Genomic DNA, 27208 nt, shown 5'->3' with positions numbered 1-27208 from the left:
AAAACTTACTTTTGTGCATATGTTAAACTATTATATATTTTACTACCTTTTTCCCCTGTGTCTGTGAGTTGTCTGATCATATTTTTCACTCATTTTTATATTGGGCTAATAAAGGCTATATTCTTCTCTCATAATTTGTTGGAATCGCTCCATCCTTTTCATTTTGAACTGACATGTCCTCTTTATCGTGTACCAAATTATATTTTAGCCTTGGCTCTATTTGCTTATACTTGTGTCTGATCTACTTGACTACTTCTATGCTAATATCACACCATTTTATTTACTGTGTTTTTTTTTTTAATTTCTGGAAAAAACAATCTCCACTTTTCTATTTTATTTTTACATGAAGTTTAGAATCAACTTTTTCAGTATCATCTACAGTCTTACTGGGACTGCTCTGCATTTGTTGATTAATTTATTCTTAAACACAAATAGCTCTGAAAAGAATTCTTTATATGATTCTCATGAATTTTCTTCATGTATGGTCATAATGTCTGTAAAAGTGACTTGTCTCTTTCCAATGTGTATCCTTCTTTTATTGCCATCTTTTTGCATTAGCCAGAATCTCCTGAATAATGTCGAATAGCCATGTTTATAACCTATGTCTGTCTTTTCCTGCCTTTAATGGGAATGCCTTTAATGGTTCATCTTTAACATGGTGTTTTTTGTTGGTAGCTGATAAAGGATTCTTATAATATATACATGTACAAGTATTTTTACATTGTAAAACAGCCATGGTATATATCAGTATATCAAAATTTGGAGTAAAGAATTGAGTATGATGTATTGGGAAGACCTCAGCTCTTGAAATAATCAAGTTGGAATCCTGGCTCCATCACTTATGGACACTATAAGATTGAGAATAATGTTTTATGAATCTGTTTCTACATCTAGTATAGGAAGATAACGATGTGCATAGGGTTATCTGGGTTTTGAGCAATAAAAGAGATGAAATATGTAAACAGGCTCACAAAATGATTGGTTTAGCATAATAAATCTAGATTCCCATCCAAGTCCTAAAGGACTTGGGCAACAGAGAAAGATGGAGTCAAAAGCAGGATGCCATTCATTGTATTCCTTATATTGTCTCACTTGTTACTGAGAGCATGTAGTCCATTAATATGATGTGTTGCACATTTAATTTTACTAAAATGGAATTTCAGGGCTGGCTCCACACTATAAATCATTTATACAACAAATGACTGAGCCCATTAAGTATGAATTTTCAAATATTTATGAATATTCCAAAAAGAAAAAAAAAACCTTTCAGAGTTTTATAAAATTGATTAACTCTGTATATTCACAAAGAGAAAAAAAAAATCTCATTCACTAAACCTTTTTTTTAAGGTTCAAATGGCTTCATCCAGATTTGAGAAGTCATTCGAGAGTGTTTGAAACCAAGGTAAGGGTCATTTTATTATGGAGTTTATTAGTGTTGTTAGGGACAAGTTACTGCTAAATTGGTAAATAGAATTTAAGAAGAAACCTGTGAACCTAGACGTATTATGAAATACTTTATACCTGTTCATATTTTGATAACTTAGAATCTGAACATATTAGAAGGACAGGGGCTTGTCCCCACCTGGACAAAAGTAGCTTCTACGTAGCTTCAGTCAGAGCTAATAATCATTTGGTTTGAATGGCCATACATAGTGTTTCAAATTTTGGCAGATTTCATCCTGCTAATTTGGGTGGCAAATATCTACACGCATACCCTATTACTGGGTTTTCTTTCAAGCATCAGAAGGAGCTTTATTTGTCCTTCTTCGAGTTTTGTGGAGATACTATTAACATACAGCACTGTGTAAATTTATGGTGTGCGGCACAATGATCTGACTTACATATCTCATGAAGTGTTGATCACGATAAGCTTACTGTCATCTCATAGAGCTATAAAAGAAAAGAAAAAGTATTTTTTTCCTTGTGGTGAGAACTCAGAATTTACTCTTATCAGTTTTCATATATAACATCCAGTTATTAATTTTATTAATCATGTTGCCTATGCTATTGGTTGGTGTTAGTTAGAACATTCTACAATATTGTGATTTTGTGGCTTTTAGAGGACTACTCATTTCATGTAAGTCTCAATTTCCAAATATAAAGCAAGGAACAAGTGAAGCATGTTTTAACCTACCCAGGTAGTCCACGAGTCCCTTTGCAGCATGCACCGCACTTTCTGTGACTTATACCCGCATAAAATTCAGCAGAGAATTCAGAACACAATATTTGAAGTGTATCTTAATAGCAGCTGATGACAGCAATGTTTGAGTGGTTTAGGAACTTTGAATGGCAAGATCTGTAATCTGTAAAGTATAATTAAAATGTATAATTACAAAGTCTATAATCTGTAATGTGTAACTTTGAAGTTTGTTTTTCCAAAGAGATTTTTATGCTGCTTGTGGATCAGGTATGAATTACTCATATCTGTAACAGCAACTAATGCTACTTGACTGAGTCAGTGAGTGACTGAAAAACAACTATTTGATAGTTATCAAAATAAGTACAATTATCGTGTGACCTGCAATTAATACAAAGTAGGGGAAAGGTGTAAAGGAATATAAACTAAAAAATAACAGTTCCCTTTATAAGAAGACTAGACTTAGAGGAATGAAATTTACTTACATCTTGTTAGAAAGCTGTTGTGGAAGTGAGTAGCATCTGTAATGGTTGATAGTCCAGCTTTAAAAACGTAGTGGACAGAGGTCATGCGCCTAAGGAATTTCCTACCTTCATGCCCAGAGAGCTTGATGCCCTTCTCTTTGAGTGGTGGGGACAGTCCTTTTTGTTCTTCAAATGTGCAGTCATATATACTGAACTGGAACCATTGAGATTAATGGCTTATCAGTGTCGAAAGCCTGAGGCCAGCAATGGATGCTAACTTACCGAAATCCAAGTATATTTTAAAAGAGCGCTGTGGGCACTTGAAGTACGGATGCTGAGGTCTCAACGTCAATGAGCACCTTCTCCAAAGGAAAAAGACAATGGCTTTATTTTTCACATAACCTATCAAAGGTGAATTTTGCTGCTTTTAAGCAAATCAAAATTATAGGTGACTTACTACTGCAAAAATGTTGTATGTGTGTGTATGTGTATGTCTATGGGTATACCTATCAGCAAGACTTTTCTCCTTCCAAGAGGAAAGATATTTCTATAGTCACTTCATGTGCGGTTTCTGCTTTCCTCACCCAGCTGTCCAACTGGGACGATTCTCTTTTTCCATGTGTCTCCAGACACAGGAGAAGGCTTAAGGAGAATGACGCAGGCAGGGGCCGGTGGCCTGGCTTCTCCCCGCTTCACGGCCTGCCTTCTGGGGCCTGGCCTGGTGTGTGGCTGCTGTTTATACCTGCTGAAGTGCTTTCTGTGTTTGCGTTGGCGCTGCCAGCTTACATGCTGAAGCCCCAAGCCGTTCATGAGGTCTGTCCCAGAGCTTTGAAACCTATGAGCTGGCGGCTGGGGCGAGAGAATGTCTCTCTCAATTTTTGGGTGAACTCCATGTTTTTTCCAAGAGGTTAGATCACTGTCCGCAGTCCAGGCTTGCTAGACAGAATGTAACAGTTACTGTTTGAGACATCCGGAACGTTTAAGGGCAAAAGGCAGAGGGGGAAGGGAAGAGAAAAATAAAAGCTCAAGGTCAACTTCACAGCTTGAAAGCGAACATTTTTACATCTGGTAAACAAAAATTTTTATGGAACTGGAAAACTTTATCACCAAGGAAGGAAAAAAAAAAAAAATAGCACTTCTTGTTATGGCAAGAGGCTATGGCTCGTCCAAAGTTCCAGTCCTATCCCAGGTCATGTTTGAGACCAGACCAGATTAATCAGTGGTTGTGGCAGGGGTGTCAAGAATGATGTAATTTTTGTAGAAATTTTACCTGGCCCTCTCTCTGGTTCTTTCACTGGTCCATAATGATTTTTCGAAAATGTGTCTTCTTCAAAAGTGGTGATATTGGGGAAACGCTGACACCTGCTTGTTCCCTGCCCACCACCCTTTCCTCTTCCTTTCCCGTGCTTTTTTTTGGGGGGGTCATATTAGAAATAGCCCAACTGTTTTTTGGCTAAGATTTCTCTCTCCTCATCTCTTTCCATGGGAAGTCTTGGTTCATGGGAGCAATTTTATTTTGGTTATATAAGCTTGCGTGCGGCCAGGATTAGATGTTTTACTTCTGTTTGTCGTATGAATGAGCTTGATGTAGATGTATAAAAGACATTCTACAGAGAAGCTGGTAAATTATTAAAGTGTTTCACACCACAGTCTAGCAACAGCCATATAAAAAAGCAGACGCATGGAAGAATAAAGTTTAAAGCTGAATATGACTGAAATTCCAAGGTTCATAGCAACTTTGTTTACAGGAAAACATAAGAGAGCCTTTGTTATCCTTGTACACTCTTTTCCCCACGTCCGACCCTTCAATGAAGAACAAAGTCTGCGTTCTTAAAAATATGTTAAGAATTTCATCTGTAATGTTTGTCTATGAAGAACATAAAAATGCCTTTGAATGGGGTAAGTGCCAATCTTATTTTACCAAGCCAAGGGGGAAAAAAAAATCCCTATTCTTGGGTTTCCACCTAGAGAAATGCTAGTGAGAAAATGAATAAGCTCTATGAATAAGAGAATAAGCTTATACTCTTTAAAGTGGTATATTTATTCTTGGGTCAAACTCAGTGGTCTTCCATTTTACAGTGACTGCCTCTTTCTACCTCTTTCTTCATACTTCATTCCCTTAACTGGCTCATGCTGTTTGTCTGATAAAGCTGAAGGATGTGTAGACCAAACAACTAATTTGACCTTGTCTGGAGGCGAAGCCATTAAGCATTTATGTTCTATTAATTTTAATTTTAGCGTAATATAGCCATTCCAATATATGGGATGTCTTTGTTTGTCATTCAAGAGATTTATTGATGCAATGTGTATTCCCTGGTCCTTTCATGAAAAAATGTTTATACCTGTGGGCATGTCCAGATGGCAGTGAATGACTCGCATTCATGAGAACAGCATTCAGCAATTCACGGTTGCCAAGGTAAGCAGCAAAGGCATGCCCTCTGTACTCTATTGCCTTGTAAAGAAACAGTCTCTAAGGTAACAGACTAGCACCCTTGAGGCCAGAGATCCCTAATGTTTTAGACTTGGTGTGGAGGTGGAGGGGGGAGAAGAGCAGAGAGACAACATGAAATAATACCAAGAAAAGCACTTTTTGTTACTGTTCTGGCAATTTAAAAAGGGGAATGAGTTGGGGGAAGAAGAGGGGGTTCAAAATTTTCCACTTTGGATTCTGAATTAAATCCAAAAGAGATTTAATTCAGATCTGCCCTGTGCATTGTGAGCTTAATGCCCCTTTCATAGGTGAATTCAGGGACATAGGAGGCTAATGGTACAATGCATAACCAAAGGGACAGGCTCTGGGCTGTCACAGGCTGTGATCGTCAGGTGGTAAACAGGCGCGTGCTCTGACTCTCATGCAATTTGTGGCATTATTAGGATTGATTTATTTCTTTATGGCGTCCCCTGAATGCTAATATTACAATGGTAAAATGTCACCTGAACACATGTTCTCAAGGAAATATTGCTTGCCTGGACTTAGCAGTCTTGATGGGAAGGATTTTTTCATTGAAACACCTCCAAGTGCAGAAAATTCTCAGGTGATAACTTCTAGCTCTTGCAACCAGTGGTAGTATAGGTTGCAATTTCATCCAGTAGGTGAAATTAAGATGTCATGTCCTTTATTGAATTTGGCACATGGTTACCACTGAATGCATGATATATTAGGGGGTGGGGAAGGCTGTTTCCACCAAATTGAAAGAGGACAGTGGTATCTGATAATTGAGTTTGCATTTTGGTGTTATTGAAGAAAAAGAATGATTCCTAAACATCACAATAGGAGCTTGGATTATAGAAGAAAAATAGCTTGCTTTTGCTAGCTGTCATCTTGTTAATATTGTTCAGGTATGATTGAAGTGGCCTGGTGGGGAGGAGAGGGCAGGGACTGATAGATATGTTACTTTTGTAACAAACACACCATAATGAATAGATCTGGTTGGACTGGCATAACGTCAAACCCATTCTTAACACCAAAAAATGGTAAGTGAAATAGAATAAGTGAACAAAAAGTCCATTTGGGTTAGAAGAACTTGCATTTGTTCAAGTTCTTTCCTTTTGGTTTCCAATAGAACCAGCAAGCGTACTGGATATTGAACAGAGTAGGACACAAGTGAAGAGATGGTGTCTTTACGCTCCCTCATGTAACATAGCAGAAGGTCAATGATGGGGTCAGTGCAACCTTGACAGCAACCCACTAGGTCACAAGGGCTTTTTCACTAACCCCTTTGAGTGGGGGTTAATGCAGACTCCTACCTTTTGTACCACCAGGCAGGGAGAAGGACCCATTAAGCCCTCACAGAATCTACTGCCATATAAGGGATTCCTTGCTGTACCCTGGTTAACATACTCCAGTGGCCTCCTCACTGTATCATCTAGCTCCATAGGCCTGGTGAGCTGGGCCTGGCTCACCGCAGCAAGATCACATGAACCACAAGACGCCTTGGAAACCATCTGTCATTTCTGATATAGAAATTTTCCCCTGAAAAATCATGTTAGATAGAGGGAAGGTGAACTGAAGAAAGCCTTCATGAGGCCTCCAACAGGAAAGGCTATAGAGACACCCTCTTAAAAGCCTGATTACTAAACCCTGTATAAAAATAGAATAATTGGACTCAAAGTGACCTCCTAAGATTTACTTGTTTATGAGTGTGCCTTGCAGTGGGTGACTAAGCCATCCAGAAAAGATAATTAATTGTTCCTTTCTTCATGTTTTCGGGAGCAAACACTACACATAATTCCTTGAAAGCTAGTTCCATGTTTTGGCCCCACAGAGATATATTGTGTGAACTTAAAATCCTAGCTTTAAAAATCAAGCTTTTTCTTACTATTCGTTAGCTGGGCATAATAAAAAAAAAATCTATCATTCTACTCATTACAAATAGAACACATTCCTAAAACTTCCTGTCAAATGAATTTGTAGGAGTCACCAATTTGTGTACAGATGCCAGTTCATAAGGATGTTGGCAAATTTTCTGGCTTTGTTTTCATACCCTATAGAGGGGAACTCCTTTTCCTTAAGATTTCCTTAGAGATGTTGCCGTTCACAACTTTGCCTTGATTGCCTGCATGGAAATTATACTAGCATGTAGATCCTAGAAATGTTAGTGCAAGTTCTAGTGTGGCCGCCCTCACCCATGTGATGGGAGGTGTAATCTATTAGAAAATTAATTAATTTCAAATTCATGTATGCTAAGATATGATTGCATTTAGGCAACTCTTTTATGTTAGTATTGCATTTAGGACTAGGAAGTTAAGTCATGAGTTATAGGTTCAACAGTCACATACAATCAATAAAATGAAGGGGCCAGACTTGGGTCTCTTTATGATCTAAATAAATAAATGAATATAATATCTCTAAATTCTCTCTCCAGTCCAAATAAATACCATAGGAAATATTCCTAAATCTACAATCCAGAAATTTGATTAGATAACAATGTACTCTTTACTTGAATGCCTGGTACCAGAAAATTCTCCTTAGCTCCAAATATAATTGCCCAGAAATTTATTTTTAGAAATTCAGTTTTATTAAGGGAAAAGGGCAAAAGAACCGCAGGGACATAATGAGACATGAAAATCAGACTGTCTTCTCAGAATTTTGTCGACTGCTGTACAAATCATGAGTATTAGCATAAAGTGCAATCTAAAAAAAAAAAAAACTCCTCTTTTAATGTGCATTCATTGAGAACAAACCTGAGAGAATTTCCCCCAAATTTATGTAAAAATGAAAAACCACATAAATAAGTAGAAAATGCTCAATACCAAAGCCAATTTTTATCCTGATTACTATAAAGGGTCTTTCCTAATCAGAAATGGCTGGGAGACCTGGGTACAATATAATATGTAGAATCTGTAGTCCTACTAAAATCCTATTGATTAACAATAATAAGTTCGTATTATATTTCTGCAAGTTCCCTTAATAAATTTATATTACATACCTTTGTCCAATTATGAAGATTAGGAGTTCCCATTGTGGCTCAGTGGTAATGAACCCAACTAGTGTCCATGTAGATTCAGGTTTGATCCCTGGCCTCACTCAGTGGATCAGCGATCTGACATTGCCCTGAGCTGTGGCATAGGTCACGGACACAGCTCGGATCCTGAGTTGCTGTGGCTGTGGCATAGGCCGACTGCTGCAGCTCTGATTTGATCTGATCTCTAGCTTGGGAACTTCCATATGCCACATGTGCAGTCTTAAGAAAAAGCAAAAAAAAAAAAATTTGAAAAACTGGAAAAATTTTTTTTTCCTCCCTAGACAGAACTTTTTTTCTTGTCATTTTCATTCTAAAGACTATTAGCTATAGTCCTTTCAACTTCAATGCTTTTCTGATCCACTTAAAATTAAGGTGAGAACATTTCCAAATTTGGGGCAAAAGATTTTTTATTTATTCGTATCAGTTTAAGGCTTCCTTTAGAGGTCTGTTTTACCTGAGGCATATGAAAGTGGGATGCTTTTATATAGCATTATTACACTTAACTGGTCTTCTGCAAAAATGAAGAGACTTTTCCATTATTGTTGTTGTTGCTGTTATTATATTTTAAAAAGAAATGTGCCCATTGTGTTAGTGTTAATAGCAATCAGTTACTACAATTGAACAAGCATTTACTGCCATTATTTCAATTTACTACTTTAAATAGAAATAAATAGTTACTTTCATAATAAGAGATAGGTTAATTTATGTTGATTAGCAAAAATTGTTTTGGAACTCCTGAAAAAATTGAGTTTTTTTTTTTTTTTTTTAAGAGTCCAGGAAAATCCAAGCCTACTTCTCTTTTATTCCATTTGAGAGGTTATCTGATTGGAAAATATTTCCCTAATTGCTATGGTCATATCTATTATGAGGCCAGTATTTTTACATGTGTAATAAACACATTATATTTAATGATGAGCATATTTCAAAAGTCCATAGCTTTGCTCGTGTTTCATCCCACAAGGTAAACACGTATGACCTATTGCACCCAAAATGAATTATGGAAGAGTACAGTAAAACTGACTGTCCAAAGAAAATACAGAATTTCAAATGGAGAAAAACCAAGCTTCTGAGGTCCAACTTCTGTAAGGTAGGTTCTAACATCTAAGGAGCCACATAACCTTTGGTTAAACATAAAACATCTGTCTAGTCTCTTGACAATTAAATTAATTTATTGGTGAAAAGTCCTTAGAAAAGACCGATTAGGCAGTCTGTTATGCTCATCAATAACATACCCTCAGAGACTGTGTCTACATGATGACGAACAATGGAATGAAGCAAAAAGATTGCTTCTAAATAGCTAAAATACATGCTTTAACCCCCCTGGCTTCCATCACCACAATTGCAATTATTTAATGTTTTATCGTGGTAAAAAATAATATGAATATAATATAAAAGATGTAATATAAATAAATAATATAAATAGATAAATATAATAATGTGTAAGTACAAACAATACTTTATAAAAGTAATTATTTCCCAAAATAAAAAAAAATAGTGAGAAAAGTGGCATTGTTTCCATTCTGAAAATATCTTTAAATGATTGGTTTCAGAGAAGACAGCAGTATTCTTGTATCTGCTTTCACACTCACTTTTTTTAGTTGTGCGATATGACATGCCATAGAGGCAAATAAATTCTTAGTAGTATTAAGAAAATAGTTTTAACCCCACAGAACCCCTGAAAAGATCCCAGGGACTCCAGCGGTACCTTGACCTCACTTTGAGAGACATTGCTCTTTATACTCAAGAACCCACTGAACAAGTAGCTCTCATCCTAGGTGGGTTGTGATAATGACCTAAAAAATGCACAGACAGTAAAAAAACAGGAGAATGATTAAATGAATATAATCTAAAACAAAATAAAAAACACCCAACATGTGTGTTATTTGGATTGTAAAGGCAACTTCTATGTGCTTTGTTTTTTCCCTTAATGATAAAAATAATGAGAGGAACAATACAGGATTGTTTCAAGGTTTCCATTAGATGATAGATGTTAAGCATTTGTAACACTACCTGTCATAGTTACTTTTGTTAAATTCAGCAGATGGAGGTGCGAGGAAGGATGCGCTTGGGGAAAGGGCACTATGAGCAAAGGCCAAGAGGCAACATGGGCCAGAGTGCATCCTGGGAGTTGTGTATCAGCTACACTAGGCAGGCAGATGGATTTGGGAAAGAAGCAAAAGATCAAAATTGTGGCAATTCTTTCGGGACACGTCAGGTGATTTGGATTGCTTTCCCCGAGGAGTAGGAGATTATTGAAGTCATAGCAGGAGATAGTAGCCAGATTAGATCTGTGCTTGACTGGAACCAAATTCTACCTGAACGTGATAGTTCCCTAAAGGATTTGACTAGCTAGTTCATTCTGTGTAGGTGTGACGGGGGAGAAATTTTAAGCCACTCTCTGTATCCTCAATAAGGTGAGAAAATTAAAATTAGCGCTGTTATTTCTCTTTTGCTTCTGGGCACATTACAGTGCATGAGGAGCTCACCCAGTTATTTGATATTTGCACCCTCCCTTGGTGGTACAGTCACATCTGGGCCCCAGATACTCACTGTTGTGTTTAGTTGGTTGAGAGATTTAAAAACTTGGGTCCAGTAACCTAGAGGCTGGAGGGTGGTTTTTAAGGGAAGTAAGGTTTGACAAGGACAAGGACAAGAAGAGCTACTGGAAAAATAAAATAAAATAAATTACATTCTGGATGTATTTGAAAAATCCCCCGGTAGAAAAATCGTTCTAGCCTAGCCAGTGCCTTACTGCAGATCTTTTAGCCAGACCCCAAATAGCAATCTCTTTGACCGTAATTCCTGAATTCGTTTACTTGTGCATTGCTTATTATTACTCGTGGTCAGCTTTTAGACTTTGAAACTCTGTGGTATGCGAATAGCTTTAATACCTCAGGATTTTTTTTAATAAGTAAGTCATAATTTAACTTTATTTTGAAAGCCTTCCAATAGCCTAAGGATTTGTATCTTTATTACCTCAAAGGGATGTTATGAGGATAAAGTGAGATAGTATATGTAAAAGTGTTTTTGATTTTTATGTATAGGGAGGTGATTTATATGTATATGTGTGTATTTCTTCCGTCTTTAGTAGTTTAGGCTTCAAAGAAAACCAGGTTTCTATGGAACAAACCTTTGTCAATTGGTTTAGAAGCCCAAGCTATATCTGAATCACACTCAAGACACTTTATTTTTTCTTTTTTGATGTGGTTATAGATTATGGTTGAAAGAAGCATAGCAGTGGATATAAACAGGAATGTTTTAATGTCCTTGGAAATGAAAAAAAAAAGAAAAGAATCATTTGCTCTTCATAAATCTTCCTATCTCTCAGTTGGTGGAATTGGTGGAATTGGAAGCTTCTTTTTTCTTTTCTTTTCGTTTTGGCTGCACCAAAGGCATGAGGAAGTTCCCAGGCCAGGGATCAAACCCTTACCACAGCCAGATCCTTAACCTGCTGAGCCACCTGGGAACTCTGGAAGTTTTAAACTCCAGAGATTTTTTTTGTTTCATCAATGGCAGTATGGTGTCCTTGAGGGTTGTCTTCAGTATGACTATGAAGAATATCCTAAGGGCAATATTTAAGATACAAAAATGGGGAAGAAATTCTATAACTGGCAGCATTCAGGACACAGCTATGGCTCTCTCATCGATGTAAGTGTAGTTAAGGTAGTTTTTACTAGCTTGAGAATGCAGTTCGAAAGGTGAAGAAGGCAAGAGAATGCAAATTATTCTAGTTATGTATTAATTTTTTATTATCTTGAAATGACTTATATTCTCTGATTTTAAAAGTAACACATCTTCACTGGAACTTTATAAAATACGCAAAATTATAAAGATGAAAATGAAGATGTGGCTCAGATCCCATGTTGCTATGGCTATGGTATAGGCCAGCAGCTATAGCTCCGATTCGACCCCTAGCCTGGGAATTTCCATTTGCCACAAGTGCAGCTCTAAAAAGCAAAAAAAAAAAAAAAGAAAAGAAAAAAAATGAAAATTACGCACAACTTCAGGGATAATTGCTTTGACCTTTGCATATATTTCCTTTTAACTTTTCTAATTCATATGTATATTGCTTGTTAGCAAAATTGGGATAATGCCACAAATGTATTTTTGCATAATCATTTCCCCCAATTATAATGTAAGCATGCTTCCACCTCATTAAATCAAGTTTGGAAACATTTTAATGGCTATTTCATGTTCTATTTTATGGATAGAAGTGTGAGGTCATATGTGTAGGCGTTAAGGCCATAGATCCTGGAGTCAGACTGCCTAGGTTTGAAGCCCAGCTCTGCTGCTTGCCAGTGCCTTGAGTGCCTTTGGGCAAGTTACTTAACCTCTCCGTATGTCAGTTTCCTCACCTCTAAAAAAAGATAAAAATAGTAGTACAAAGTTCATAAAGTGGTTGTAAGGTAAGGATTAAATGGGTTAATCCGTATTCATCAGTCTTAGAACAGTTCCTGGCACAATATAAGTATGATTATCATTATAATTCTAGGTTTACTAATCCACTATAGATTATTGTTAATGATAGTTAATTATGATTAATAAGCCATTTTTATTATTAAATAATGATAAAGTAAGCCATTATTATCATTATAGCATGCTTAAATTAATACAATGTTCAATGGACCATTTCTCATTTTTGTCATTAAAAATTAAAGCATGATGAACATTCTTGTGACTCAGTCTTTTTTTTCCATTTGATTATTTCCTTGGAATAATTTTTTTAAAGTGTAATTACAGTGCCAAAAGCATTAAATAAATGACTAAATTGCATTCCAGGAAGATTGCAGGTCTTAGTCTTCCCGCTTTCTAAAAAGCTTGTCTGTTTCACCACACTGATGATAGTACTGTGACTTTTTATGTAAAACATTTTATACTAATATTATAATAAGTCAATGTAAATTTGTATTTCTCTGACTATTGTTTTAGAATAATTTAAAAAATTTTATTATATGCTTTCTTCCTGTAAGTTATCTGTTTGTTTCCTTTTTCCTATTTTCTTGTAGAAATTCTTGATATATTAATATCTCAATGTGATCTGTCAGCTATTTGGCAACTGTTTTTCTCAGATTTTGGTTTAAAAATTTTGTTTGGGAAGCTTTTTATGGTCAAAGACAAATTTACTAATCTGTCTGTTTGGGGTTTTTTGGCCTTAGCTTTTATGTGTCATAAATTTAAAATCATCAGATCTCTGACCCATCTTCTCTTCTAGGCCTTTTTGTTTTTAACATTAAACTATAAAGCCCATCTGGAATTTATATTGACTATAATTTGAGGTAAGAATTAATGTTATATATTCTCCAAATAGCTAACCATTTTCCACAAAATTATTTATTGAATAAACCTTCCTTTCCTTTTTTTAAACTGAATTATGGTTGACTTACAATATTATATTAGTTTCAGTTTTACAAGGTAATGATTCAAAGTTTATAGATTACACACCATACAAAGTTATTATAGAATATTGGCTATATTCCCTGTACTATGTATAACATCCTTGTAACTTATTTATTTTATACCTAGTAGTTTGTACCTCTTAATCCCCTTCACTTATTTTGACTTTTCCTCCACCCTTCTCCCCATTAGTTTGTTATCTGCATCTTGAGTCTGTTTCTGTTTTCTTGTATTCATTCATTTTATTTTTCAGGTTTTATTTCTTATTATTCATTTGGTATGTAGGTGAAGACATACAGTATTTGTCTTTGTCTGACTTACTTCACTAAGCCTAACACCCTCCAAATCCATCCTGTTGTCACAAATGGCAAATTTTCATATACATATGTATATATATGTATCACATCTTTATTCATTCATCTGTGGATGGACACTTCAGTTGCTTCCATATCTTGGCTATTATAAATAGTGCTGCTGTGAACATTAGGGCACATACCTCTTTTTTAATTACTGCTTCCATTTTCTTTGGGAAAATACCCAAGAGTGGAATTGCTGGATCATATGGTTTTATTTTTTGAGTTCTATTATTTGGTATTTTGTTTTGAGGAACCTTTCTTTCCTTCTAGAATTAAAAAAAAAAATCATCTCTATAATATACTACATATACTATAATATGCTAAATGTAATTATTTAGTTTATGTATTTTATCTGTTTCTGGCATGTTGGGTTTTGCCTCCATACCACACAGTTTTAATATTGTAGCTGTATCAGTATATTTACATATCTGCTGGTGCAAGTCAGGTACATCTCCTTTGTGTTGGAAACTACAGCTCTGAAGTCCCCAGACATACTTTTCCTATAGCTCCCTCTACCATGTATCCTGGGACTCTAAATCTCCCTCTTCCAACATCCCTAGCACTTGTGCCCAAGTTCAAGCTAAGGAGCCATGACCAGAGGGCTGCAGGGGATTTTCTGGAAAAGCTGTTGGAGCAGCAGTCTTTTGTTTTGTTTATTTTGCTATTGTTTTTGTTACAGTTTACCAAAAGTGGAAGACTAAGAATCCTATTGACATTCTTTTCTCCAAAGAGAGCTGTAACAAGTATGAGACAGTTTAGACAGTGCTTCCTATAGCAATGTTTAATGTTTCTTAAACATTAATAGATATTTCTTGAAGAAAGGAATCTATGATTGTCTTGAAATGACGTTCTTTACCTTTTGAGATATATTTTGCACATTTGCCTATCAAAACAGCTGAATATAAACATGTTAACATTGTTTAATCCAGTATTCTCAAAACCTATAGGAGCATACAAAGCCACTCCCTTTTTTCCTTTTTTGAGGAACACTTTCTAGTGGAGCACAGTGTTTTAGCATGGCTATAGCGATTGTAAACTATTTTTTTGTGTGTGTGTCTTTTTGCTATTTCTTTGGGCCGCTCCCGCGGCATATGGAGGTTCCCAGGCTAGGGGTCTAATCGGAGCTGTAGCTACTGGCCTACGCCAGAGCCACAGCAACGTGAGATCCGAGCCGCGTCTGCAACCTACACCACAGCTCACGGCAACGCCGGATCATTAATCCACTGAGCAAGGGCAGGGACCGAACCCGCAACCTCATGGTTCCTAGTCGGATTCGTTAACCACTGCACCACAACGGGAACTCCTGTAAACTATTTTAATTTCTCTGGAAAAATGAGTATAAGTGTGAAACTGCAGCCACTTGATTCAAGTTATACCTCTCTTCATAATTACAAAAGATGTGTTCTTGAGTTTGATCTTTACCCCAGAATAAAATAACTAGTTAGTTTCTAACAATTTATCATACCTTATTTATTATCCCATATATGGAGCAGCTACAAGCAATATATGAGTCAAGCTAAAAGTGGTTTCAAGTTTTGGTGAAACTTAGAGGGATATTGCCTAACTATCTATGTCCTCATGATTTTGGATCTCTTTTCTTTTACTCTGGTTTCCATTTTGTTTCTCTATTCCTTGCCAGTCCGTATTAGATTAGTCACCATTGCCAAATTCTCAGTCTCTATTGTCACTCTTTGGCAGTCACCATTGCCAAATTCTCAGTCTGTATGTCTGCAGCAGTCAAACTTCAGTTGGATAATTCGTATTTATTGTGAAACACAGTTTATGAATGATATTCTTTGTTCTTAGAATTTGTTTTCTCTGCTAATTATATGGAGATGGAGGGGAGAGAAGTTTGCCACCATCGTAAAGTAGATTCAGCAGAAATACTTGCTTATAAAATTCCTGGGCATGGTTTGCACAAGAGCATCCATGACTTCAATCCTAACTCACCTAGGTTGAGTGTTCCTTACAAGATGCCCCACCATTACCCAGAAGGCTCTGCTTCTATAAGGTAGCTTCCAGTCTTCTTCATATCCAGTTCTCTTTTACTGCAGTAGCTAGAGATGAATCAGTCTGTTTACTGTGATGTGGATCTTAAGATGCTAAAATTCCAGATTTCAGAGAACCAGGTTTTATGGTATATTCCTTCTCAGTTAAATAATGAGGCATTTAATTGGTGATACCTGGTGGTGTCAAGATAGGGACCCAGGAGAAGGCAGATGAAATGGCTGTCTACTAGGATGGAGATAGTAATTGTTAATAATAGTTGATATATATATATATATATATATATGATGAATATATGAGAATCACTGCCTAGAGAAAAATGGACAATAAATGAATAGATACTAGGAATGGTAGCTAAGGATAAAATTGTTATGAAGAAGATTAAAAGAAAGTAATGTGGTGCAGAGTGACTGGATGTCTATTTAAATTGGGTGGCCAGGGAAGTCCTTTCTGAAATGGTGTCATTTAAACCAATATCTGATGACTAAATGGAGACAGCCATGTGTGGATCTACGAGAACAGTAAGCCGCATGGAAGACTACAAAGGTGATGGTCCTATGAAAGCTAGAAGTTTGATCTGAGGATCAGAAAGAAAGCCAGAAAGTTAGGCAGAAGCTGGACCCTGAAGATGACTGTAGACGCAGCAAAAAATTGGTATTTATTCTGGGTTTGGTAGGCAATCACTGGAAAGTTTAAATAAGTTGGTGTTTTATGACCTGATCAGATTCAGGTTTAAGAGTAATCACTCCTTCTGTTGTGTGGCTTGTAGAAGAACAAGATCGGAGACAAGGAGATCATTTAGTAGCCTTGTTATGAAATTATATGTTTAGAATAAAAACAACGTCAACAAAAATCATAGCTAACATATTCTGTACTGTTCTATACAGGTACCATGCTCGGCACCATGTGCCTTGTCTAATCATATATAGATTTTTTTCAAATGTATGAGCAGCTGTTATGATCCAAAAAATGTAGAGTAGGTTAAAATTTTCCTTAATCATGGTGGTTTTTGTTACTCAATTAAAAAAACATTGAAATTATCGTTACACATGGAAGGGTTGGAGCAATTTCTTGACCTTAAGGTGCTCTTTCTATTTAAAAATACTGGGAGCAAATATGTTAGGTGGAGAATATTCAGTCCTACTCAGTGTCTATCAGGAATGATTTCAGGAGAGTAAGAGCACATTGTGGAAATGCGGAGGGACCTGAAGGAACTAGTGTCAAAAAAGGAAGTAGTGGAAACAGGACACCCTATAGATCCTTCCATCTCAACAAAGAGACTACAGCCTATAAAAACCCAAATTCAGGGAGTGTAGTAAAAAGGTCATTTCAATGCAAGCAAATACCAGACTCTGGGGTTAGAAGACCTTTTCTGAGAAGAGCCAGGGACAAGGTTTGGGGAGCTTTTTATAGTAGCCACACCCTAAGACAAGTGCAGTTTGAGTTGTTACTTGGAGAAAGTGGTCTGACTTAGGGTTAAGAGAACTGGAGTTAGCTTTTAACTCCAGGAGGCAAGAATATAGTGGAAGTGGAGAAGGCTTCTAATCAGCCATCTCTGGGGGACACTGCAGCGTGCTAATTGGATGCTAGAGTCAGACAGAGCACAGAAAGCAGTCCAGAGTGGGAGAAATTGGATCAAAGCAGGTCAGGAAGGTCAACTGGACTCACCAAGGGAGAGCTGAGAGTTACCTGAAGTTGATCCTAGTGCCTCAGGCTTCATCCTCTTTGGCTTATTGGTTAGCAGTGTAAAGCATGAAGATGTCTGTCACCTAAGTACCCTTAGGAGGGGAGGATATTCCTTTATGACACATTCTTCTGGTTCTAGGGGCACCAGTGGTTGGCATGGGTAATGTGCTGGAACCAGCTGATACACACATGTATTTAGTGACATCATCAAGGTGGTACCTTGTAATTGACCATGGTGGGAATATTTATACTGTAGAAATCAGTAAAGACTACAGTCAGCCTCTTCCTCCCCCTCAAGAGCTGGTTTAGCAGCTTACCAGTGGTTGGTACAAATCATAGGTGACTACTTAGGATATAGAAATGGTACCTAATTCCAGGAGATAAAATGTTATGTGAAAATTACTCCCAGGAGTTTTGTTAACAGCAGGCTTAGTGAGTGTTGCAGAAGGCTGACACCACTAGGACAGTGCAGCAGGACCGACAGTTCACTCTAGTTTACTTTGAAAGTATCAGAAATCTACTTTCATATCACCTCCCTTAAAATAAGCCACAGGGAGAACATGTCACAAGCATAAGAATCAGTAATGTAGTCTTTGCTAGAACCCCATGGTGTCAACCAGTGTGCATCTGTGGCCACACATTTTTTTCAGGGTGATAAAAAATCTTTCTCTTCAAATGCAAAATAAGTTGATGTTATCAGGTTTCATGTTTATAAACTTTGAAGGGTGGTTTAATAAAAGACATAAGGGACTATATTACTATACAGTTGAATATCTCCACAAGAATGTAAAAGCGGTTTACTGCTTTGCCTTTATCAACTTGAAGCAAAAGTTTAAAGTTGACCAGTTAACTTGACATGAAAGCACTGTAAAGTCCATGGTGACAGGTAGAAAGAATTTCCCAAGATGGTGTTATACTTAGAGTGTTAGTCTGATATGAAATTAAAATTGAAACATAGCTTCCAAAGGCAATGTTGAAATAGTTATTTGAGTTCAGATAGTTATAAATTCCCCACCTCTTTTGAAGTATTTAAAACAAACTGCTCAATTATAGAACCCTTCCTATGACAGGATTTCCATAGAGTGTGGTCAGCTTTCTGGGGAAATTAGATTGAGCTCAAGAACTTTGAAATCTGAACTTCAAGCTTGCTGGATTTCCATTGGGTTTCAGATTTTCTTTCACATGTCTTATTGCACATTGACTCAGCATTCTCAAAAAATCAAAATAAAATAATAAGGGTAACAGGTATACCATGGAAAGAACGCCCATCTGGAACTCATTTTATTCTCAAAGGGCGTGTTCCACCAAGTATAAAGCTCTTCAATACAGTTAAAGTTTTGGAAAATCCTTTGCTTGAATTATAAATTTTAACTACTTGGGTCTTTATGTATTCTTCTCCAAAATATTTAGAAATTCTTCTTGAGAACCAGGACTGTTTCTTTGAAATATAATAGGATTCAGGGGTCTCCAGGCACTCAGTTCTAATATTCAGAACATTCTCCCCAACCACCTCCCCCTTGATACCTTCCTTTTAGCCTTTTTGAATGCATTCTACTGAATGCACACATTCTGAAAGCCAATAAGCCCCGGTTCCACACCCTCTTGCCCTTGATATGGATACCGCAGCAGCAAGCTTTCCTCCACCCAGATTCCTTTTTAGCCACTGTAACCATGAGAGTTTAACATCCATCTTTACCTTTCTCTCTTCCTTTGGTCTTCAAGCCAGGTATGAGCTATAAATTGAGGCAGAATGTACAGCTGAGTCAATAAAGGGAAGGGGATATGAATTAGGTTCCCTATCATTTTTCACAAAGTTTGAAAAACAGAGTTGGCAAAGAGGAAAAAAATAAAACAGGAAGCAGGAGTGCACATATAAATTAAATATTTTCGCCCCAACCTTTTTTAGATAGCCCAGGGGTATTGGGCGTGTGTGTGTTTTGGATGGGCTCAGCAAGCATTCCAACAGAAAATGGCTTCCTGTTCAGCATGTTCGAAGTCAGGCTGTCTTCTGGGGTTGGTTAAAAATATGTGTGAAATATGTACTTTAATTTCAAGCCAAGTCAAATGTTTTCAATCATCCCCCCTTACTTGCTTCTCCTCTCTTCCCATCCTGTCATTTCTTGCCCCCCCAGACAGTAAAATATACCCCCAAGTATATTTTCTTTCCCAAAAGGAAGTTTAGTGATTAATTATGAGTTACTTGTAAACATATATTATGGCCCTCGAAGGTATTCACCAAGAACCTGGCCAGTATCATTCCTGGCTGGCATTTTTGAGTGTTAGATCTTGGTGAATAGAAGTTAGGGAAGCATGTGAAGAAACCAAATATTTGGCTGAGGCACAACAAGGAACCAGTGGATAATTGAGGGTGAGAAATGGTCTATAACTTTTCACCCCAGTGGTGATGAACCTATAATTCCCAAATTGTTTGTATAAATTTCTATTTCTACCACATCAGTGACAAATATTATTTTGTACTGCATGTTCCTTGTGGATTTTTTTTTTTTTTTCATCAGCAAGGTTCAGTTAGGCTGCCTGGAAGAAAAATAACATACCTGGGCCCATCATACCTGACAAGAAATGCCAGAGATGTACCCAGGAGGAAAAATATAGACTTCTGATGGAAGCCACAGAGTCCCTTTTGCAAAACACTACTCTGATGTTGATAGACTTTAAAAATATATGTCATATGATCTAATTAGTGGAAACTCTCAGATATTCAAATTCAACATCAAGCTGTCGAGGAACCTTTTATATTTGGCATAGGTTACTGAGGCTACAAATACTTTCTACAGAAGGCTCAGGCAGTGACTTTGTTTTCCCACTCCCCCATTTGACTGAGCCTGTTTCAGTTCATGGGTGTTCTTAGACAACTCTCTTTGCCAATGGTATTAGGTGTTAGAGTTAACTCTTTCCATATTTTAAAATTTATTTAGTGTTAAGAGGTCATTTTGAAAAAACTCTGATGTGAGTTTCATGGCTTGTGTGGGGGGAAAAATAGCCAACTTTTCCAAATGAATCCCTAAGGATAATTTATTCAAAGAATGTCCCTTGACATGTGATTCAGGTTTTTGGTGTTTGCTGTTTTCAAATCAGTTTAGCACAGCAAACACTTATTAAACTGTTGACTCTGCAAAGCTTAATACTAGGTGCTGTTTACAGGATGTTAATGACCTGGAAGTAATTCACCTTGACAAAATCTAACACCCTTTCATTACAAAAATTCTCAGAAAACTAGGAATATAAGCAAACTTCTTCAACATGATAAAGGGGCATTTATATGAAATAAAACAAAAAACAACCCATAGCTAACATCAGACTCGGTGGCAAAAGACTGAAATCTTCTCCCATAAAATCAGAAGCAGGACAAAAATCCTTACTTTTACCACTGCTATTCAACCTCGTTCTGAAAGTTCTAGCCAGAGCAATTAGACAAGAAAAAGAAACAAAACGCTTCAAATTGGAAAAGAAAAAGTAAAACTATCTTTATTCACAGATGACATGATTCCATACATAGAAAATTTAATGAATCCACAAGAATCTACTAGAACTAATAAATTCAGCAAAGTTACAGTTGTTCCATTTTTTGGTCCTGGTTCATCACTTAATGCCCACATCATATAAATCTGATGGCTTGTCCTCAGAGTAACATTTAATATTTTTAAAAGTGAACATGGAAGTTCCCTTATGGTGAAAAATAATTTAAAATTTTTTTTTATTTATTTGTTTTGTTTTGCCTTTTTTTTTTTTTTTCATTTTTTTGCCATTTTTAGGGCCGCTCCCGCGGCATATGGAGGTTCCCAGGCTAGGGGTCTAATTGGAGCTGTGGCCGCTGTGCTACACCACAGCCGCAGCAATGCGGAATCTGAGCCGAGTCTGAAACCTACACCACAGCTCACGGCAACGCCAGATGCTTAACCCACTGAGCAAGGCCAGGGATCAAACCCTCAACCTTATTTTTCCTAGTCGGATTCGTTAACCACTGAGCCACGACGGGAGCTCCTGAAAAATAATTTTATTTACTGCCTCTATGTTCAGCTTAGTGTGTGAAATTCTCATGAGTTTTTTTTTTTTTGGCTGGAGGTCAAATTTTGGTTAAATTATAAATGGAATTTATACAAATTAAATTTAAAATGGAATACTTATATGGCTAGTAGCACATCAGTTCTCTTTATGCCTTGAAAAAGATTCATTTACTAGGTTATTTCCTGAGAACAAATGCTACTGGCTAAAGAAATAGAGGGAGAAGAGTAAGGACTACCTGGCAGATAGTCTGGAAGGAGGCAAGAGACATGAGAGAGGCTTTAAAGGAAAATAAAGAAAAGAGGGGCAGAGGAATCAATAAACAAAAGCTACCCAGACTTTCACTCTTTAAAATGGTAGCCATGAGCCAAACCTGACTATTTAAATTAAAATTAATTGAAATAAATGTAAACATTAAATCCTGTAGTTGCATTAGCCACATTTCAGGTATTGGTTACCATGTGTGGCTGTGACTTTTGTATTGAACACCATGGATATAGAAAAATTTTAGCACTACAGAAAGTCTATTTAAATAGCACTGCTTTAGGTAGTGTTTTATCCTTGTTTCACTCAACAATACATAAAGAATATGTTTTCTTTTAAAAGATGTCCTCAAATTTATTTATTTTTTGTCTTTTTAGGGCCATACCTGTGGCATCATTTTTAATGATTGAATATTTTTTTACATTATGACCATGATTTTTTAAATCCATCATAACAAAAGTAGCTTTTGTGTAACTTTTTGTTTTTATAAACATTAATATGATTTTTTTTAATCTCTTGCAGCAGAATTTTTGCATTCATCTTAAATTATTTATTTAGAATATATTCTTAGAAATAAATTTGTATCCAATACTATAAACACTTTTCAGGCTTTTGATATGTGTGGTCAAATCCAGAAAGTCTGTCTGTTTATATATCGTAAGCATAAGTGATAGGAGGGTCATTTAACTTTGAAGGAAAAAGTGTATACCCTAAAGAGCAAAAACAACTGAGCAAAACAGAGCAACAGTATAGCTGCCTCTGTGAAGGATAGAATTTCAAATTTGGGTAGGAATAGTTAAAGGAGGTAAGCTGTCGTATACCAATAAAAAATCATGAGTAACCACGTGTGACGTATTCCTAGGTGGTGGGCACTATAGGCACTTTATACATTAACTCAAGCTAGATGGATGACTGTTACTGCCTTCATATAGGTAGGCAAAACTGAGGCACCCAGAGTTAAGTTACTTGCTTGAGATCTTATACTAGGCAGCAAAGCTAGGACTTGAATTCCCCTGGGTTCACCCAGACTGATAAGGATTCAAGTGCTCACCCTTATAACCAACATATTGCATTGTCTCTCAATCATTTAATTCAAAGCCCAATGAAACCAAGTATTTCACATTGGATTATGCCCCCCCCAAATATATTTTGAAGTTTTAACTCCTAGTACTTCAGCACATGACCTGATTTGAAAATAGCATTCCTATAGATGTAATTAGTTAAGAGGAGGTCATACTCAAGTAGAGTAAACTCCTAATCCAATATGACCAAAGTCCTTATAAGAAGATGGTCATGAAACACAAAGGAGAACACCATGTGATGATGAAGACAGAGATTGGAGTTATGCTGCTGCAAGCCAAGGAACACCAGTGATTGCCAGCAAACCATGAGAAGCTAGGGAGAGGCGAAGAAGGCTTCCTCTACAGGTTTAGAAGGAATATAGCCCTGCTGAAACCTAATGTTGGACTTCTGGCCACCAGGACTCTGAGATAATAAATTCTGTTGTTTAAAACCACCAAGTTTGTGGTACAGCAGCCCTATTAAACTAGTATACCAGGTAACTTAGAAAGGCATTCCAGTGTCTGAGCAGATGCCTGCCTAGCCCATGAGCACTTCCCACCTGGTTATCACTTTGCCCCAATATCACATCCGCCAGATAACTTCTTGGTGCCCCAGTCACATGGGCTAAAGAGCCAAGGACAATATGTTTGCAATTGAAACTGTATGTCTTGGAAATATCTAAGGACACTCTGACTCACTCACAAAGTGAATAGTTTATTGAATTTGCCAACATTGTATTCGCTTTCTGGGAAGCTTTAATAATTGTATATTTTTGTTCATTTTGAAAAGGCAGTGATTCAGAGCATGAACTATGCTGGTATCATATAGCAGCTTTTAGATGTGTCTACATTTCAGAAAAAAACTGTGAGGTTTAAACAATTATGGGTTATCCATGAGTGTGCCCTTTTGTCTTGATTTTTACTGCATATTTAATGTGATTGTAGTTCGTCCAATTTCGGAAAATCAGTATGCTTCTTGGCTTAAAAAAAGTAAACCAAGTTTATAGTTTATTTCATACTTTGATTAAAAAATGTCTTCAGAATGAAAGCCACTTATGTTGCATGAACATATGAAGTATTATTGAAAATCTAATTCCCCTTTTATAATGTCAGAAGGAGAGAAGAGTCTAGAATTATCAGAAATCTCACATGATACCTTGCTCTCTAAGATACTTTCTTCCACTATCTGTTTATATCCCTGGTTTATTCTCCTCCTCTGAAAGAATGTCCCCTATAGCCTGTGTTTGGTGCCTGAAATTCTAAAAGTGATCATTTTTTTAAACACTGGGCATTGCCTTCTCCTAGCAGACATGATTTAAAAGCAAAACTAAGAGTAGCTTCTTTACAGTGCTTTTACAATGCCAGGCACTGTGCTAAATGCCATCATGGACGTCATTGTACTTGAACTTAATAAAACTCTATAAGGAGTGATGAGATAGGTACTGATGACCAATTTGAAGCTCAGATGATGTTACAAGATCTAGCAGGTGTCAAATCCAGGGCCATTTGGGTCAGTTTATTTCCCTATGCTCTTTGGTTTTCCCAGAGCAAGAGAGTGAACAGCAAAACATAGGGCCCTGAAAAGGGAAGCAGGAAGGTGTCCCAATGTAAAAAAGAGAGAAGAAGAGGAGCATTAAAAGTTCTGGCATCTTATAACTTTCCTAGGGCTTTCCCTGAATCATTTAGATATGCTCTGTTTACTCTGATAGCATGTATGGGACCACCGAGCACGTGAAATAAGGCTAATACGAATTGAGATGCGCTGGAAGTATAAAGTACACACTGGATTTTAAAGACTTAATATGAAAAAAAAGAATGCAAAATATCTCATTAACATTTTTATATTGGTTACATGGTGAATGATAATATTTAGATATATTGGGTTAAATGAAATGTTCTATTAAAATTAATTTCACCTGTTCCTTTTTGCATTTTGAATATGGCTACTACACATTTGAAATTATGTGTGTGGCTCCTATCTTATTGTATTGCTGTCAGATACCGCTTTAGATGTTCAGATAATCTGGACACACTGAATAATATTAACTTGGTTTAAATGAGAAGATGGGATTTGACTTTTTGAGAAAAATAAATAGTTCTACAATTCAAAACTAACACAATTTTTAAATCACAGAACATACTATTCTTCTTCTTCTTTTTTTTTCTTTTTAGGGCCGCACCTGTAGCATTTGGACATTCCCAGGCTAGGAGTCAAATCAGAGCTGCAGCTGCTGACCTACACCACAGCCACAGCAATGCTGGATCCAAGCTACATGTGTGACCTAAGCTGTAGCTTGTGAAAATGCTGGGTCCTTAACCTTGAATCCCCATCCTCATAGATGCTGGTCAGGTTCTTACCCTGCTGAGCCACAAGGAGAACTCCAGTAAATACTATTTTTATCTTCGAGATAGTAACAGTGTTCAAATTTTAAACCCAATTCTTAAAATATTATAATTGTGAAAGGTGAAGGTTTTAATCTCTGTGTAGACTGTATGCAACCTGGACTTGCTTTCTCTCTCTTTTTACATGAGCTGCTTGGCAGTTCCTCTCAGCAAGAAGCAGGGTTTATTTTCTTGCTCCTTAAATCTCCAATCACAAGAGTTAACCTTGTGAGATGCTTAGGCCAACAGAATATGTACTGATGTGCTGATCCTAGGCTTAGATATCAACAGGCCTTGCCCTTTGTCCCCTCTGCCTCTTGAAATCATGCCCACTTTTCATGTGAACGTACCTTGGGATAGACTGCTGGAGGATGAGAGACCATGTGGAGCAGAGACAGGCTGTCCCAAATGACACCATCTCTGTTAGCATTTAGGGCTGCTGTAATGAATTACCACACATTTAGGGGCTTATAACAATACTGATTTATCATCTTACAGTTCTATAGGTCAGAAGTCCAACCCAAGTCTCACTGGACTAAAATCAATGTATCACCACTGTGGTCTTTTCTGGAAGGTCTAGGAGAGAATCTGTCTCCTCACCTCTTCTGGTTTCTAGAGGCTGTCTGCATTCCTTGGCTGATGGCCCCATCCTTTATCTGTAAAGCCAGCAACTGCCAGTGAAGTATTTCTCACCTCACATCACTGTGACCTCCTCTTCTGTCTCTCTCTTACGCTTTTAAGGACTCATGTTACATTGGACCAACACAAATAATGCAGGATAATCTCCTTATTTTAAAATGAACTGGTTAATCTTAATTCTATCTGCAATCTTAATCCCCCTCTTGTCATTTAAAGTAGCATACTCTCAGGTTCTAGGGATTAGAATAGGAGTGTCTTTGGGAAGGTCATTTTTCTGCCTATCACACCATCCTTGACCAGCCAGTACCCAACTAACCTCAGGAGCTGATTGGAGATGCATGAATGAGTCTGGCTGTGACCAGAACTGCCCACCTGAGCCCAGTCCGAACTGCTGACCTACAAAATGAGGAATTCAATAAAGGTTTGTTGAGCACCTTGATCAAAAGTTGGGTGGTTTGCTGTGTAACAAAAGAAAACTGATAGTCTTTGAATATGCTAACTAACGTCTTTTGTTTCTGTAAAATACTCTACAAAGATCTAATTTCTGAAGCCACCCTGATAATTTGAGGCACTCCATTGTAATTTAAATGTGTTGTTAATAAGGTTTACTCTTTTTAAGAAAGATCATAGTGAAATGGTTGGGATGAACTCTGTCTTCCAACTGAATTATTTGCAGTAGAGGAAATCACATTTACCACCCTTCCCTTCCAACATTCTCAGCTCTGCTTTTAGAAGCTAACTTCTAACAAGAGGGAGGCTTCGTCTTCAAATCCTTGCCATTTGGAATAATAATAACAATTGTGGCCTGGGCCAAATTTCCATTCGTGAATAAATATTTTAAACAACTTCTCCAGCTGTTTAATTACATTTTTTAGTTCTCTTTTAAGTGGATTCAGCATGGAGTAAGTTACTGTTAGTTTTCACCCTGTGGTATAGATTACATGGTCAACTTTTGGAGGAATCAGGGTTTTGTTTATGGTCGAGGGAAGGCCTTGCTATGCCTCAGATGCAAATTATCTGTTTCAATTGTGAACAGAGAGGGGAAAAAAAAGTCAAAGTGGCTTTTTGTTAGGAATAACATTTTAGCCTCCTGAATAAAATCTCAGAGGAGCAGAGACTTTTTAAAACAAGTTTCAAGTGGAAAATATGAGCCAAGCCAAATAATTTCTAATTGAGGCACATGACGTTTTTACCTTGTAGTGTTTTTACCCTGTAATATTTGATCTAGGATTCCAAAGTTTCTATGTCGAGTGTTAGCTAATTAGGAAAATGATGGGTCAACATCATCAGTTTGGTGGCGATCTCCTAAAATGGGACGCATCTGCCTGTG

At 36.9% G+C, this 27208-nt stretch overlaps 1 protein-coding gene across 18 annotated transcripts in view; it reads left to right on the top strand.

Moving 5' to 3' along the window:
* LOC146406010 (uncharacterized) overlaps positions 1 to 27208 on the top strand; it is a 265230-nt gene that overhangs the window by 57800 nt on the left and 180222 nt on the right. For 11 of the 18 annotated variants that reach the window (XR_014803473.1, XR_014803435.1, XR_014803471.1 and 8 more), the window contains one exon: positions 1348 to 1402. The exons of 2 other annotated variants lie outside the window; for them this stretch is intronic. Coding sequence is in view for 3 of the 16 variants with exons in the window: in XM_084956208.1 (XP_084812334.1) it covers positions 1348 to 1402; positions 4350 to 4580 (286 nt within the window). In the remaining 13 variants the exon portion in view is untranslated. Of the gene's footprint in view, positions 1 to 1347; positions 1403 to 4349; positions 7581 to 9027; positions 9154 to 13278; positions 13343 to 27208 lie in introns of those variants that run through there. 5 more of the 18 variants (XR_014803455.1, XM_084956212.1, XR_014803450.1 and 2 more) reach the window with 4 other exon arrangements.

This window comes from Sus scrofa, chromosome 1, assembly GCF_054392235.1.
Source record: "Sus scrofa isolate SSC_HxYL_T2T_F1_AM1 chromosome 1, Sscrofa_HxYL_maternal_Yorkshire_Landrace_v2.0, whole genome shotgun sequence".
Classification (NCBI taxonomy): Eukaryota; Metazoa; Chordata; class Mammalia; order Artiodactyla; family Suidae; genus Sus; species Sus scrofa.
This window is presented reverse-complemented; position numbering and strand designations above follow the sequence as displayed.